This window comes from Lissotriton helveticus, chromosome 7, assembly GCF_964261635.1.
Source record: "Lissotriton helveticus chromosome 7, aLisHel1.1, whole genome shotgun sequence".
Classification (NCBI taxonomy): Eukaryota; Metazoa; Chordata; class Amphibia; order Caudata; family Salamandridae; genus Lissotriton; species Lissotriton helveticus.
Genome location: NC_136068.1, coordinates 1,703,775,689 through 1,703,789,921, shown reverse-complemented (window position 1 = coordinate 1,703,789,921; position 14,233 = coordinate 1,703,775,689). Strand labels below are relative to the sequence as shown.

The window sequence follows — 14,233 nt, the reverse complement described above, 5'->3', positions numbered from 1 at the left end:
AAAAAATGCCTCAGAGCTTGAACTATGCATCCATTCTCCAGAAAAAACGTCACAAAAATTACTACGATTAACTATTCTCTTCCATCTACTATTTCTTTTGAAATCATAAATTGCCTTGTTTAGCTTCCTAATTCTATTGATTGTCAAAATAAATACCTTACGTTTAATTTCAAATGCCTGATCAATCACTTTCTCAACTATTTTTTTTCTCTTATAAAAAAACACTTTCTGTTGACCTTTCTTAATATTTTTTAACAAATTGCCAATTATCCTGTTGCGGAACATTCGTTTACGAATGTCCCTAAACTGTTGTTTCCTTCTACTTTCATGCATAGAGTTATCTCTTACTCTAGCAGTAACATTTTTCATTGGCCTTTCCTTTCCGTTTGAATTGCTTCTCCTTTTCTGGACTGAAACATTTTCTGTAGTAATTTTTTTTTTACCACAGATATTTCTTATGAATGTTTTTGTACTCTTACCCGGTGCTTTCTTGGTGACTTGACAAATCTTTTTGTTAGAGGACTGCTGCTTTTTTTCATTCACCTGCTGTCTTTGACGTTTTGCAGCCTTTCTCACTCTTTCTTTGGTTGGCATGCTGAAATCTTGAAATGATCTGCAGTTGAATCTGTGGTAAAATATAATAAAAAATGTTATTAACCACTATTACCCAACAGTAAATCAATAACAGTCATCAAAAACTTAACACATTACTTAACATTTTTACATAGAAGATTTTTTTGTGCATGGCAAATTTAGAATACAGAAATAGCAGAAAAGAAATGGAATTTATATTCATTTTACCGTGCTGTTTTATATGTGAATCTGATCTAATTTTATGAGCATATTTTAATATTTTATTGAAGACACTACACATAACCTGTTTTTGAAGGTGTCTTTATTTTTAAATTAAACGGTTTACATTTTTACTTTTTATTTATTATAAATTTATAAAATAAATGTTTATAGTTCCATAGGCTCAAGCACGTCAGCTTCCCATCCTATGTCATACAATTCTGACAAATCTGCATCCTCATCACGTTCTTCTTCATCCTCAGGATCTAAATCATCCAAAGGATCAACATCCACTGATGTTTCAATTACGAGTTCAATGATGAGGTCGAAATCAATTAATTGCTGATTGTCGCTCATGTTGATGTTGTCTTTATCTTTAAAGAAAGATAACAACAATGAGATGTTGCAGAGTAAGAGACAAATCTCAGAGATTATAATAGTAAAATTGTTTAACAAGAGTAACATTTTGCAGCTATTATTTAACCATGTCCAGCGATGCTGAGGAGGCAGCCGCGGGCTGTGGAGGAAGTTACGGTGGGGCCAGGGAGGCGGGAAGGGGGAGGGGCAGGGTGGAGGGACCTAAAAACTGGCATATGGATAATTGCAGATAAGTACACAATTTAATTATTCAAACGAATTTCGTAGCGCGCACTGCATCGCAAAATGCGATGCTGTGCGCGCTGCGAATTTCGTTTGAATAATTAAATTGTGTACTTACCTGCAATTATCCATATGCCAGTTTTTAGGTCCCTCCACCCTGCCCCTCCCCCTCCCCGCCTCCCTGCCCCACCGTAACTCCCTCCACGGCCCGCGGCTGTGAGGAGGTGAAGCCTATGTCCAATTTTTCAGTGAACAGGACTCATCTCTTCTTAACCTTGGATAAACCTCACTGACTCTGTGTCCCCTGCACATAATTAATAATAAAAGGGGCAGATTTATGTTAACTAGCACATCCCCAGGGATGCACCAGTTAACGTGCACCGCTGCTCTGCCACCCATGGTGTGCCGCATTTACAATCAGATAGGACAAAGCTGCGTCAAAACCCTGCGCCTGCTTGAAGCAGGCATAGATCTTGACGCAGGTAGACTGAAAGCTAAAGCAACAACTAAGTGTCGTGTGCAGAAGTTGCAAAAAAGGAAAAATGGCGTTTAAACCGGTAATGAGCCCATGCTAACTTAACACAGTGTAAAGATATCCAGGATCTACATCAGTTTGGGGTTCACGAACCTGGCAGGTACAAGGCACTGAGGCTTTGCACCGTGCATGTCTCATCCCAAATCATATGTTGTTTGTGAATGAAACAATTTCCCAGACCAAATGCTTTGGATTGGCTACTTCTAAAAAATTAAACACCCCTACTATCCTGGAGTTAGAGGAATATGATGGTTGGAGTCATTTTACTCGGTTGTCCATTAGTGATTTACAGGCCCTACTCCGTAATTCTTCCTTTAACATTTCCAGTATAAATCCAAAAGGTTGGCTGCTTTGGCAACGTGCCTTATCCACGGTTTAATAACGCTGCCTTTTGCTTTATATAAGTTTTCAAATTGTATGAAATATATACCAATAGGTCGTTATGAACCTTTAGGTAGTGGTTTTCTTCATGAGGTCTGGTCGCTTCCATACACATACAGATGTTTCAAAGATGATCAAGAAGTTTATCTGAATGGAGAGGAATGCACTGAGACGCCAGATCATTCACTAATGTGTACGCACATACAGTTACACGGTTCATGCAACAAAGACCGACCAAATATAGCTTGCGTGTTGCAAGGCACGCCAGTTCCTGCTATCATCCCCACGTTCAAGTTGTTGGAAAATGGTAGTTATTTGATGCTCAATAATGAAGATTGTTCTGGGTTAATTAAAAGTATTCCTTTTATCGTAACAGTAAGTGAACGGGTTATTTGCTGCAGAAATGTTCTATTTCCTCCCACACATGAACATAGGGAGTTTTCAATCTGGCCACAAATACCAACCTTGGGAGCAGATTTCAACGGCATGGCAAGAATAAGGGCTCTTTTGTCTCAGAGAGAGGTGGCCTTGAGTTCGGCCCGTGAAACTTTCGTGCTTCACATAGCGAACACCCGTACAGAGGTGCAGGCCCTTTTAAATACTGATTCGCCTTTGCATTTCAGCGAGATGGTTCGGACTATCTTTAACGCGTCCTCCACAAAGGCCCTGGCGCATTTTTTTAAAGTTGTTAGCAGTGGTCTCGTGACTTCATTTGAGAAAATCTTTGGAGTCATCCCTGCTTTCTTTCATTCTATTTTTTCCACTTTGTTTGGTGGATTCCCAGTTTTACTTGCATTAGCACCGGACGCTCTTGTGCTTTTTTACATTTTTAAATATGGATGTCCCTCCTGTGCAAGGTCCCGCCCTGCAGCTGCTAACGCTGTTCCGCAATCGCATGCTTGAATATTATGGCACAATGCCGTTGGCGATATTAAGCACGGCATATGGATTATCTTTTCGATTCTCCTACTTCACCTGTGTCCAGCCTGTATTTCACTGCCTGACCTGTGATTTCGATTGGGCCATTAATTTGTGTCTCTGCGGACCGGTTTCTCCTGACGTCGACTTTAATCAGCTGATGAGTCCTATCATTGCTCACGAGTTGGTTTGTCCTGGCGAAAGGATTATGGCTGTGGCATTGATGCATGAACTAATTGGTCCCTGGAATTTACTGGCGGCAACACAGTCTTTCTTGGAACAGAGCTTTCTTGAAAACCCACCGAGCTGTCCTCTGATGGTGATAGAGGATCCGGTGCTGGGAGAGCACGTATGTTCTTTTCCGCTTTTAAATTGGATGGCTGAACTCTTTTTGGATGAAGACGGTGACTTCCTATTGGAGGCTGTTGCAGCTTATTTTGCATACACAATTATGTCATAGACCTTTTTCATGTTTGATATGCTGAGTACTAGCATTTCATTGACAATTCATTGACTTATTTGTCAAGTTTTTATTATTTAGCTTGCCTATTGGCTTAAGCCTCGATAAACTAGTTGACTGTTTTATTTTTTCTTAGCATTACATTTTGCTAGTTTTTAATGTTTTACCTTGCGGACCGTGCACATATAAAGTTGCAATCTGCTCTCATGAGATGGCACTTCTATTACCTTATTTTGTTTGTTTCCGGATCATGGAGGGGTGTCATGTAGATCCTGGATATCTTTACACTGTGTTAAGTTAACATGGGCTCATTACCGGTTTAAACGCCATTTTTCCTTTTTTGCAACTTCTGCACACGACACTTAGTTGTTGCTTTAGCTTTCAACCTAGTAGTTCATCATGGTTTACATGACAATAATATGTTATTGCTCTACTATCTGCTTTGCTTCTTAAATTATATCTGTACAGCGAGTGCTGAAGTTTCAAGAACAACACGATACAGAATTGTTATGAGGTCTGATCTCCACGACTTCATAGTCATAACATAAGTGCAGCTTCTGCCAATTCTGGGCATGAGGCGGGTTTTATATTGCTCTACCGAACACACACATACACAACACTTGATGCGGTTCACATGAAGAGAGAGCTGGTGTATGCTGATGTGATTCCTTCAAATCTAGGACACTAAAGTATAGGCACGCCCTAAACTAACCCAAAGAGACCTTCTTAGCAAATAATATAATATGTGTATTAGGCAGGGTGAGATATAAGTGTTGCTAACTCTTATTCATTTACAGCATGTAAACATACTGTCACCATTCGCTTTTTATGTACTAGTAACTATGCTGGTAATTTTGCTACTGATAATTGTGGTAGCGTTCTAGTGTTCCTGCACAGGAACAGGATTTGGGGAAACAGAAAGCGGAAGGCGGCCATATTGTTTGCTTGGCGCCGACCGTTGAGCAACAGCTTAGCCCCGGCGCTCCGGAATAAAGATAACTAAAAAACATTTAAAGACGTACGTTCTCACATTATTACAATGGCGACGAAGATGTGTACTTGTATTATCTAAGATACTACGCCTGAGAAGACGGCATTAGTAAATAAACATTTCAAATACACATGTGTTCTTCTTAACTCCATGTTCTGGTTTGTAATGAATATATAACGACCGAGTGTTCATGAGTTCCACGTATCCTGAGGTACTGTAAGTTCATATTCTGGATTGTCTAAACATTGAGAGTTTGTTATATCCAATGTGACACTGTAGCTAGCTTGCTAAGGGGTTTTTCGTAACTAAGGTGAGTTTTGGGGAACCCTAATTCGCCGAGGTTCCAATCCTCTGTGCACAGTTCTGTGTGAGAACAGAAACCCTGCGACAGGGGCACCCCTGAGCCTTGCTGGAGCTTCATCACACTTGCGATACAACTCCAGCAATGCGCCACCTTTACGGCACAGATGCGTCACGCATCTATGCTGTTTTTGCCCCATGATGCGCCGCATTGTAAATGCAGCACACCATGGGTGGCGGAACAGCGGCACAGGATGACTGCAGCCGCGGGCCGTGGAGGAAGTTACGGTGGGGCAGGGAGGCGGGAAGGGGGAGGGGCAGGGTGGAGGGACCTAAAAACTGGCATATGGATAATTGCAGGTAAGTACACAATTTAATTATTCAAACGAATTTCGTAGCGCGCACTGCATCGCAAAATGGGATGCTGTGCGCGCTACGAATTTCGTTTGAATAATTAAATTGTGTACTTACCTGCAATTATCCATATGCCAGTTTTTAGGTCCCTCCACCCTGCCCCTCCCCCTCCCCGCCTCCCTGCCCCACCGTAACTCCCTCCACGGCCCGCGATTGGATGACTGGCACATCCCTGATGATACGCCAGTCATCATAAATCTATCCCTAAGCTTCTTATCTTGTTAGAGATGAACCGCCATATGTATCATCAAAGTTTTTTACATTTCCTAAATAGCGAACTTTAAGGAATAAATAGCGATTCTTTACCATTCCTAGTTTGCGATGAGCTATTTGCTAATTACAAATTACCCATTCATTTCCATGGAGCAGGAGGCCCATAGGAATGAACGTGCAATTTGCGATTAGCAATTAGCTCATCGCAAATTACGAATTTTTTCGAGGGTGCAGGGGTTTCTCAAGAACACCCTGCTGCACCCCTGAAAAAGAAATTTGGGGGCATATGGCGCACATAAATTTTGAAAACATTCCTTTACCTCAAAAACGATTTTCAACTCATAATTTGAAAACACTGCCCACGGGGAAATGACTTAAAATGTCCTCAAGACACATGAAAATGTTTTTTTAAAGCCTTTGCAACTTTTTTGGGTCACTTTTAACATGGCTAAGTAACTCAAACAGTCAAAATCTAAATTTACCATGCACAGGTGGGAGCATATTTACAAGGAATTTGCTCCACGGAGAAAGGTCTTTTAATTTAATATTGCAAAAATAACATCAGAGACACTGAAATGCCTTATAAAGAAGCATACACCATTATGTCCTTGTCATAAATTTTAAAAGCATTCATTTTCCCCAAAAACGATTTTCAAGTCATAATTTAAAAACACTCCACATGGGGAAATGACTTAAAATGTCCTTAAGACACATGAAAGCGTTTTTTGATTGCCTTTGCAGCATGTTTCGGTCACCTTTAACATGCCTATGTAACGCAAACATTCAAAATCTAAATTTGCCATGGACAGGTGGGAGCATATTTACAAGCAATTTGCTCCACAGGGAAACGTCTTACATTAAAATGGGAAAAATAACATCAGAGACACTCAATTGCCTTATAAAGAAGCATACACCATTATGTCCTTGTCATAAGTATTAAAACCATTCCTTTTCCTCAAAAACGATTTACAAATCATAATTTGAAAACACTCCACAGCTCCTATGCACATAAAAACCCTGTCAGTACTAATACTTCACATTTTCTCCAATTACAATTTCTCAAAGAAACAAAATCTATTTGTAAAACACTTGAGACAAAGCAACATTTGAAAAACACAACTTTCTTCATAATTTTCTCCTTAAAGCACACTATTTTCTATCTAAATTAAAGAAATCTTTTCTCACCTTAGCAAATACTTTGAGTTTCAAAACAGTCTCAGAAACACACCAATTTGTCTTGCAGCTATCAAAAGCACAGAAATGCTGTAATTCTTCACACATATCTCTCATGTCACCCAATCAAAACTCTTCCCTCACTTTTTTTCAAATCAAAACCATTCCCCCCTCTGCCCTCTCTGCTTTTTTGCATAGCAACCACCTCTTGCAAGACCTCTGGTGTTTGCAAGTTCACACAACAATGTTGCAATTGAACTCTGAACTCTCAGTGCACCTGCATATCCAGTGCATTCTTCCATTTAATGATTTTTTCTTCGCCACTCAAAATACATCTTTCAACGAACTCATCCATGCACCCTAACTTTCTGTTTTCAGCAATCAAAATCCACCAATCACTGTTACTGCTTCATTAACACAGAAACTCCACAGTTTTTTTCATTTTAAACTCTTATTTTTTCAACTGCCACTTCATTGCCACACTTCATCTGACTGCAGCAGAACCTTCTCTCGCCATGTTTTCTGTCTGGATTGTTGGACATAGTTACATCTATTGGGCTCAGAGGTACGCTGAAAACAGGAATTTACCTAACCTCAATTTACAAGATGTGAAAATTAAGTGGTTTGGCCACAGAGGATTAAAATGTCACCAATTGATACCATTGGTGAAAACCTTTATGCATTTGCCAAAACCTGACCTGTTAATTGTGCACTGTGGAGGTAATGACTTGGGCACTTTGACTGGGGTACGTCTGGAAATGCTTTTAAAGGACACCTTTGAGCAATTGATGGCACTTTTTCCTCAGACTGCCTTGGTATATTCAAATATATGCCAAAGACAGAAATGGAGGTGGTCGAACCAATTTTGTCCACAAATTGAGAAGTCGAGGAAGCATGTAAACAAATCTGTTTCAGCTTACATGAGAGACCATGGAATGGGCTCCTTGTACAACAATAACTTGCGTTACTACATGCAAGATATCTACAGAGGAGATGGAGTTCACTTCTCAGATGAGGGCAACAGAATTTTCATTCTGAATTTAAGACTGTGCATTGGTACCTACTTATAAGTACCTAAATGTACCATAAACCCAAAAGCTCTTCTCAGAGCTACCCTACATCTGATCACTCACAATTATTATTTTACTCTAACTTTTTTCACTAATTTTCAAGAAAGTACGCTCCCCAGAACACTTCCCGGTTCGCGAACCGGGCGCTCCCCACGCAAAAGAACTAAAAAAACTGTATTTTTTTTTTTGCCCTGCGAGGCCCTTTTAAAGCCTCCACATCAAACCTAGGGGGTCAGGGAGGATCTACTATGCCCCCTTATGGTCATTTGCCCCTTCGGTTTGGCCTCCTCTTGTCTCTCGATCCTACCGAGAGACAAGATGGCGGCCGCTACGGACTGTTTGGAATGTTTACAGACGCCGGAGAACCAATCAGCTTCGCTTCACAAAGCTCCGTAACGCGAAAAGTCCGCAAACCGGAGCGCTGTTACAGATATATATCTTTTTTTGAACGTTAATTTCTCAAAATCCACTGGAGCACATATATTGAGACCTAGCAAAGGCACATCGGGCTACCAGTACCTACAATTTCCCCAAGTTTCGTGCAAATCCATTCAGCCGTTCGATTATTATTATTTTTATTTTTTTTTGCCCCGCGGGGCCCTTTTAAAGCCTCCACATCAAACCTAGGGGGTCAGGGAGGATCTACTATGCCCCCTTATGGTCATTTGCCCCTTCGCTTTGGCCTCCTCTTGTCTCTCGATCCTACCGAGAGACAAGATGGCGGCCGCTACGGACTGTTTGGAATGTTTACAGACGCCGGAGAACCAATCAGCTTCGCTTCACAAAGCTCCGTAACGCGAAAAGTCCGCGAACCGGAGCGCTGCCCGGTCCGCTGTTACAGATATATATCTTTTTTTGAACGTTAATTTCTCAAAATCCACTGGAGCACATATATTGAGACGTACAAAAGGCACATCGGGCTACCAGTCCCTACAATTTTGCCAAGTTTCGTGCAAATCCATTCAGCCGTTCGGGCTAAAAGTGAGGCCAACCGCCCTATGGAAAACTCAATGTTAAAAACATGTTTTGGGAACCCCCTTTTTTCTCGGCCCCCCTTGACGAAACCCCCCCAAATTTTTAGGGGCTGCTCAGAAACAAAATGTTCCATTTTCCTGAAAATTTCAGCCAATTCCGTCCACAAACGCCAAAGTTATTAGACATAGAATTTTAAAAAATCCCATAGAGAAAAAATCCTAACTATATTTTTTTGCCCCGCGGGGCCCTTTTAAAACCTCCACATCAAACCTAGGGGGTCAGGGAGGATCTACTATGCCCCCTTATGGTCATTTGCCCCTTCGCTTTGGCCTCCTCTTGTCTCTCGATCCTACCGAGAGACAAGATGGCGGCCGCTACGGACTGTTTGGAATGTTTACAGACGCCGGAGAACCAATCAGCTTCGCTTCACAAAGCTCCGTAACGCGAAAAGTCCGCGAACCGGAGCGCTGCCCGGTCCGCTGTTACAGATATATATCTTTTTTTGAACGTTAATTTCTCAAAATCCACTGGAGCACATATATTGAGACCTACAAAAGGCACATCGGGCTACCAGTCCCTACAATTTCCCCAAGTTTCGTGCAAATCCATTCAGCCGTTCGATTATTATTATTTTTATTTTTTTTTGCCCCGCGGGGCCCTTTTAAAGCCTCCACATCAAACCTAGGGGGTCAGGGAGGATCTACTATGCCCCCTTATGGTCATTTGCCCCTTCGCTTTGGCCTCCTCTTGTCTCTCGATCCTACCGAGAGACAAGATGGCGGCCGCTACGGACTGTTTGGAATGTTTACAGACGCCGGAGAACCAATCAGCTTCGCTTCACAAAGCTCCGTAACGCGAAAAGTCCGCGAACCGGAGCGCTGCCCGGTCCGCTGTTACAGATATATATCTTTTTTTGAACGTTAATTTCTCAAAATCCACTGGAGCACATATATTGAGACGTACAAAGGCACATCGGGCTACCAGTCCCTACAATTTTGCCAAGTTTCGTGCAAATCCATTCAGCCGTTCGGGCTAAAAGTGAGGCCAACCGCCCTATGGAAAACTCAATGTTAAAAACATGTTTTGGGAACCCCCTTTTTTCTCGGCCCCCCTTGACGAAACCCCCCCAAATTTTTAGGGGCTGCTCAGAAACAAAATGTTCCATTTTCCTGAAAATTTCAGCCAATTCCGTCCACAAACGCCAAAGTTATTAGACATAGAATTTTAAAAAATCCCATAGAGAAAAAAACCTAACTATATTTTTTTGCCCCGCGGGGCCCTTTTAAAACCTCCACATCAAACCTAGGGGGTCAGGGAGGATCTACTATGCCCCCTTATGGTCATTTGCCCCTTCGCTTTGGCCTCCTCTTGTCTCTCGATCCTACCGAGAGACAAGATGGCGGCCGCTACGGACTGTTTGGAATGTTTACAGACGCCGGAGAACCAATCAGCTTCGCTTCACAAAGCTCCGTAACGCGAAAAGTCCGCGAACCGGAGCGCTGCCCGGTCCGCTGTTACAGATATATATCTTTTTTTGAACGTTAATTTCTCAAAATCCACTGGAGCACATATATTGAGACCTACAAAAGGCACATCGGGCTACCAGTCCCTACAATTTTGCCAAGTTTCGTGCAAATCCATTCAGCCGTTCGGGCTAAAAGTGAGGCCAACCGCCCTATGGAAAACTCAATGTTAAAAACACGTTTTGGGACCCCCCTTTTTTCTCGGCCCCCCCTTGACGAAACCCCCCCAAATTTTCAGGGGCTGCTCAGAAACAAAATGTTCAATTTTTCTGAAAATTTCAGCCAATTCCGTCCACAAACGCCAAAGTTATTAGACATAGAATTTTCAAAAATCCCATAGAGAAAAAATCCTAACTATATATACCTACTGGCGACCGCCAGTAGGTAATATATATATAATGTGTTTGTTGGCAACCTACAGTAGGGTGGCATAGCACTTTACAATAACAACACACATGTATTGTACAGAGACAATGATGCATACACATGTATATTCATGTATTGAAATGTTGCATAGGGCAATGAGGGATACAAGGTGTATTAGTAGGAATTGTATGTTACGAATGCCTAGTGTGGAAAATCACAAACTCAGGATTGAAAATGTAACACAGTGGCTGGGGTGTATATATTAATAAGAATGAATTGCTACCCAAAGGAACAGTTTTTAGCAACCTCAGAATGGGAATGAATGAAAAAGAAATTACTTTTGGAATTCATCTCTTACAGTTTGCATGCAGTGCTTTGATGGCGGTTCACAACTCGCTGTTTTATAGTCGAAGGATTGTAACCTATGTACTGCATGAAATAAAAAGATCTCTGTGACATAACATCCTACTCACCTATCTACAAATAACTAAATATCTGTAATAGGCATGTCCCAAGATGTGCTTTGCAGCAAGCAAATTAAACCTTTATGATACTTTATGATGAACGAAAACTGTGACTAGACTGAACACAGGCTGCAAACGACCAGTAAGTACATTAACTATCAGAGTTATCTTGCCATTATAATTATGCTCTGAAATTTGCTGGTCAAACTAAGATCTCTGCAGCAGGTGCTTTAACAATGCAAGATAGTTTATACTGAACCATCTTTGTGACCTAAATAAATAAAGTCAGCTCTTTTTATATTTCCCATATTTTTTATTTTTTCATTGGAAAGCAACATAAATAACACAAAACGTACTTAAACATTTCTAAACAATAGTTAAAAAGAGGGCTACGACCTTATTGTGCTAAGAATATTTCAGCTCAGTCATTAGTTAAAATAGTCATTAGTGTGTCCAAAATCCTTCCCCTCCTGGATGTCATGGTGCAAAAGTATTTAGTATCAATTGGAGAAAACCCCATTTGCTCTGGTCTTTAATATGCAAGCAGCAACAAGTATACAATCAAGAAAATCCCTCCATATTTTAACAAGGGCAAACCTTAGGAGATAAACATCTAAATAGAAAAATGTGCATATTGTGGTGACTAATAGCATGAAAGGGAAAGGAATTGAAGTGAAGCAACATGCCTGCTGGTGAGCTGTGTGTGTAACCTTCAGGTCCTTACACAAATATAATAGCCCAGTGTGTTAACAGGTATGCTTCGAAGCTTAGGTGTGTAACTTCTAGCTCTCATGTGCCAATACCATGAACATAGTCCAGAGGGTTAATGTTCCTTGCTGACTGTTTCCAAGTCCACTAAGTATACTGGGTATATTAAATACAACTAATATTATTGTTAAGAGCCACATTCTAGACATTTATCTATTGGTTGGGCAATCATTACTGCTAACAATAAAAGGTCAAGAAACCATTCTTGGTCTATGTTATAGGAAGAAGGGAGCTCACCTTAAGCCAGGTGGTGAGGAGGATGCTGGCGACAAAAGGTTTGGCGGTGTCACAATGCTGCTGCTAGGCTGATGGATGTTTCAGGTGCAACGATGGGGTGGTCTGGGTTAACGAGCACAGGTGGCACGGGTGGTCACGATGCAAATAGTTCCTAGTGCAGCTCTACAGCACTCCTTCTTTATCGAGTCCGGGGAGTTATAGATGAGGAAGGGGGGCCGATGTGATGGGAGATGAAACTGCTTTTTTTGATACATTTTGAAACAAGTCTCCACTTGAAACTGAAAATGACCCAGAAGAAATACAATCACATCAAGGGATCTGTCTGAAGATATTGAGAAATTGCACGTATAGTCAAAGAACTCTTGTTTTTTTAAACAGCATTTGGTAAAATCACAAGACTGAATGCAGTTATCCCACCTTTGTGCCTTTGACCAATCACCACAAAATGTTCCAGACCTATACCATTTTCTACATTTTGAGATGGTGTTCAGAGTGAAGGGGAACTGAAGAATAAAAAGTTATGTTTTATGACCAACTATTCTTCAAATATTTAGGCTTTTTGGATAGGTTCACCTCAAAATAACTGAAAAATTAAAACAGGGCCAATGAGTAGATATTTAAGTAAAAGAAAGAATTACTTATCATTTTCAATTAACACTTCCCAAGTGTAGCAAGTCTATAGTTAGGAGAACCTGACAGTTGAAAAACATTAAAGTATTGCTGAGAATCTGTCGATTGGTTTCTGCCATAACATTTTTTTAATATACTCCCTTTACATTTTTCATGCTATCTTATTCCCCTCCTAATTAAACCTTTCTCTTCAAAGCTTAATTCTGAGTATGTTTTCATAATGAAAGACTGTATCTTCTGCTTCCTAACAGTATACAGATCCAACAAACTGGTGATTGTGCTATATACAAATAACCATTGTCATTACTTTAAAAAAAGGAGATGTTTCTTAGAGTAACTGTTCTTGGGAAAAAATTACAGCATTGTAATGTTTGTGCTTAACTATTTAACAGCCTGGTGAAAAGGTTGTGTCCAGTGACTGTACGGTGGTCTGCACTTGCAGTGCTGTTGGTGGCCTGTCCTGTGGTAGTCTCAGCTGCACCATTGATGAGCAGTGCATTATCCAAGATGGTGTCAGAGGATGTGTCAACAAAGGTAAACACTACCCTTATGTTCTTTTTTGTTGATTTGTCCTTTAAATTCATTAAACAGCTGCAAAATGATAAGTTATTGAACACATTTATGAACCCCTGTCTCCTATACGTTAACAGATTTCCATGAAAATACAAATATCAAGAGAAATGTGAATGTCAAGTAGATCTATAAAATAGTGAAAAAGTTATTAACAAATCAAATAATTCCCCACCTCCACACCCTTTTCAAATCTGTATGAAAACGGAAAATCAAGCAACAGACTCAACTAGCTAAAATCCTGCCAGAGTCATGCAAAAGTATTCAACAGTGCCAGTGAAAATGTTTTTGGTCACGTTAATGATGTAGCTCTTTGATGGTTCTGCAGGCATAGACATACTAAGTGAATTCTAAGCATATTAATTGGGAAATTACCTTTACAACATGGACTGAGCCACGCGTGCTGTTTCACCGTAATGTAACCATGTTTGCCTGAACCACGCATCTGCCCTAACCACGCATATGCATGGTTAAGACAGATAGCGGTCTAGTGTTTCGATGGGCGGGGAGAAGAAGAAGCATCATAACAGGAAGCTCTGAAACCTTTCAGGTAAGTCGGTCTTGGGCCTGGTTGGGTGGGTGGTTTTTTTTTTTGTGTTTGAAAGCTTTATTGAAATAAAATTGTTAATACAAGAAGGTAACATCAGCACAACAAAATGAGAGGTGGGGAATACATGGGAAGGATAGAACACAGTTCGCTGATGTCACAATGAAAAAAAAAAAAAGCATTTTAAAAAATTTTAAGGAGGGGAAGGGAAAAGAAGGGAAGGGAGGGGAATAAAAATCATGTTAATACAATCAAAGAATAAAATAAAGAAAGCATAATGATTGGTGGCAACAAGTACAGTAAATG

General features: G+C 40.6%; 1 protein-coding gene across 1 annotated transcript in view; it reads left to right on the top strand.

Moving 5' to 3' along the window:
* Nucleotides 1–14,233, top strand: part of LOC144769650 (IgGFc-binding protein-like) — a 573,708-nt gene that overhangs the window by 279,706 nt on the left and 279,769 nt on the right. The window contains exon 9 of the mRNA XM_078653825.1: nucleotides 13,203–13,344. Coding sequence (XP_078509951.1) covers nucleotides 13,203–13,344 — 142 coding nt within the window. The remainder of the gene's footprint in view (nucleotides 1–13,202; nucleotides 13,345–14,233) is intronic.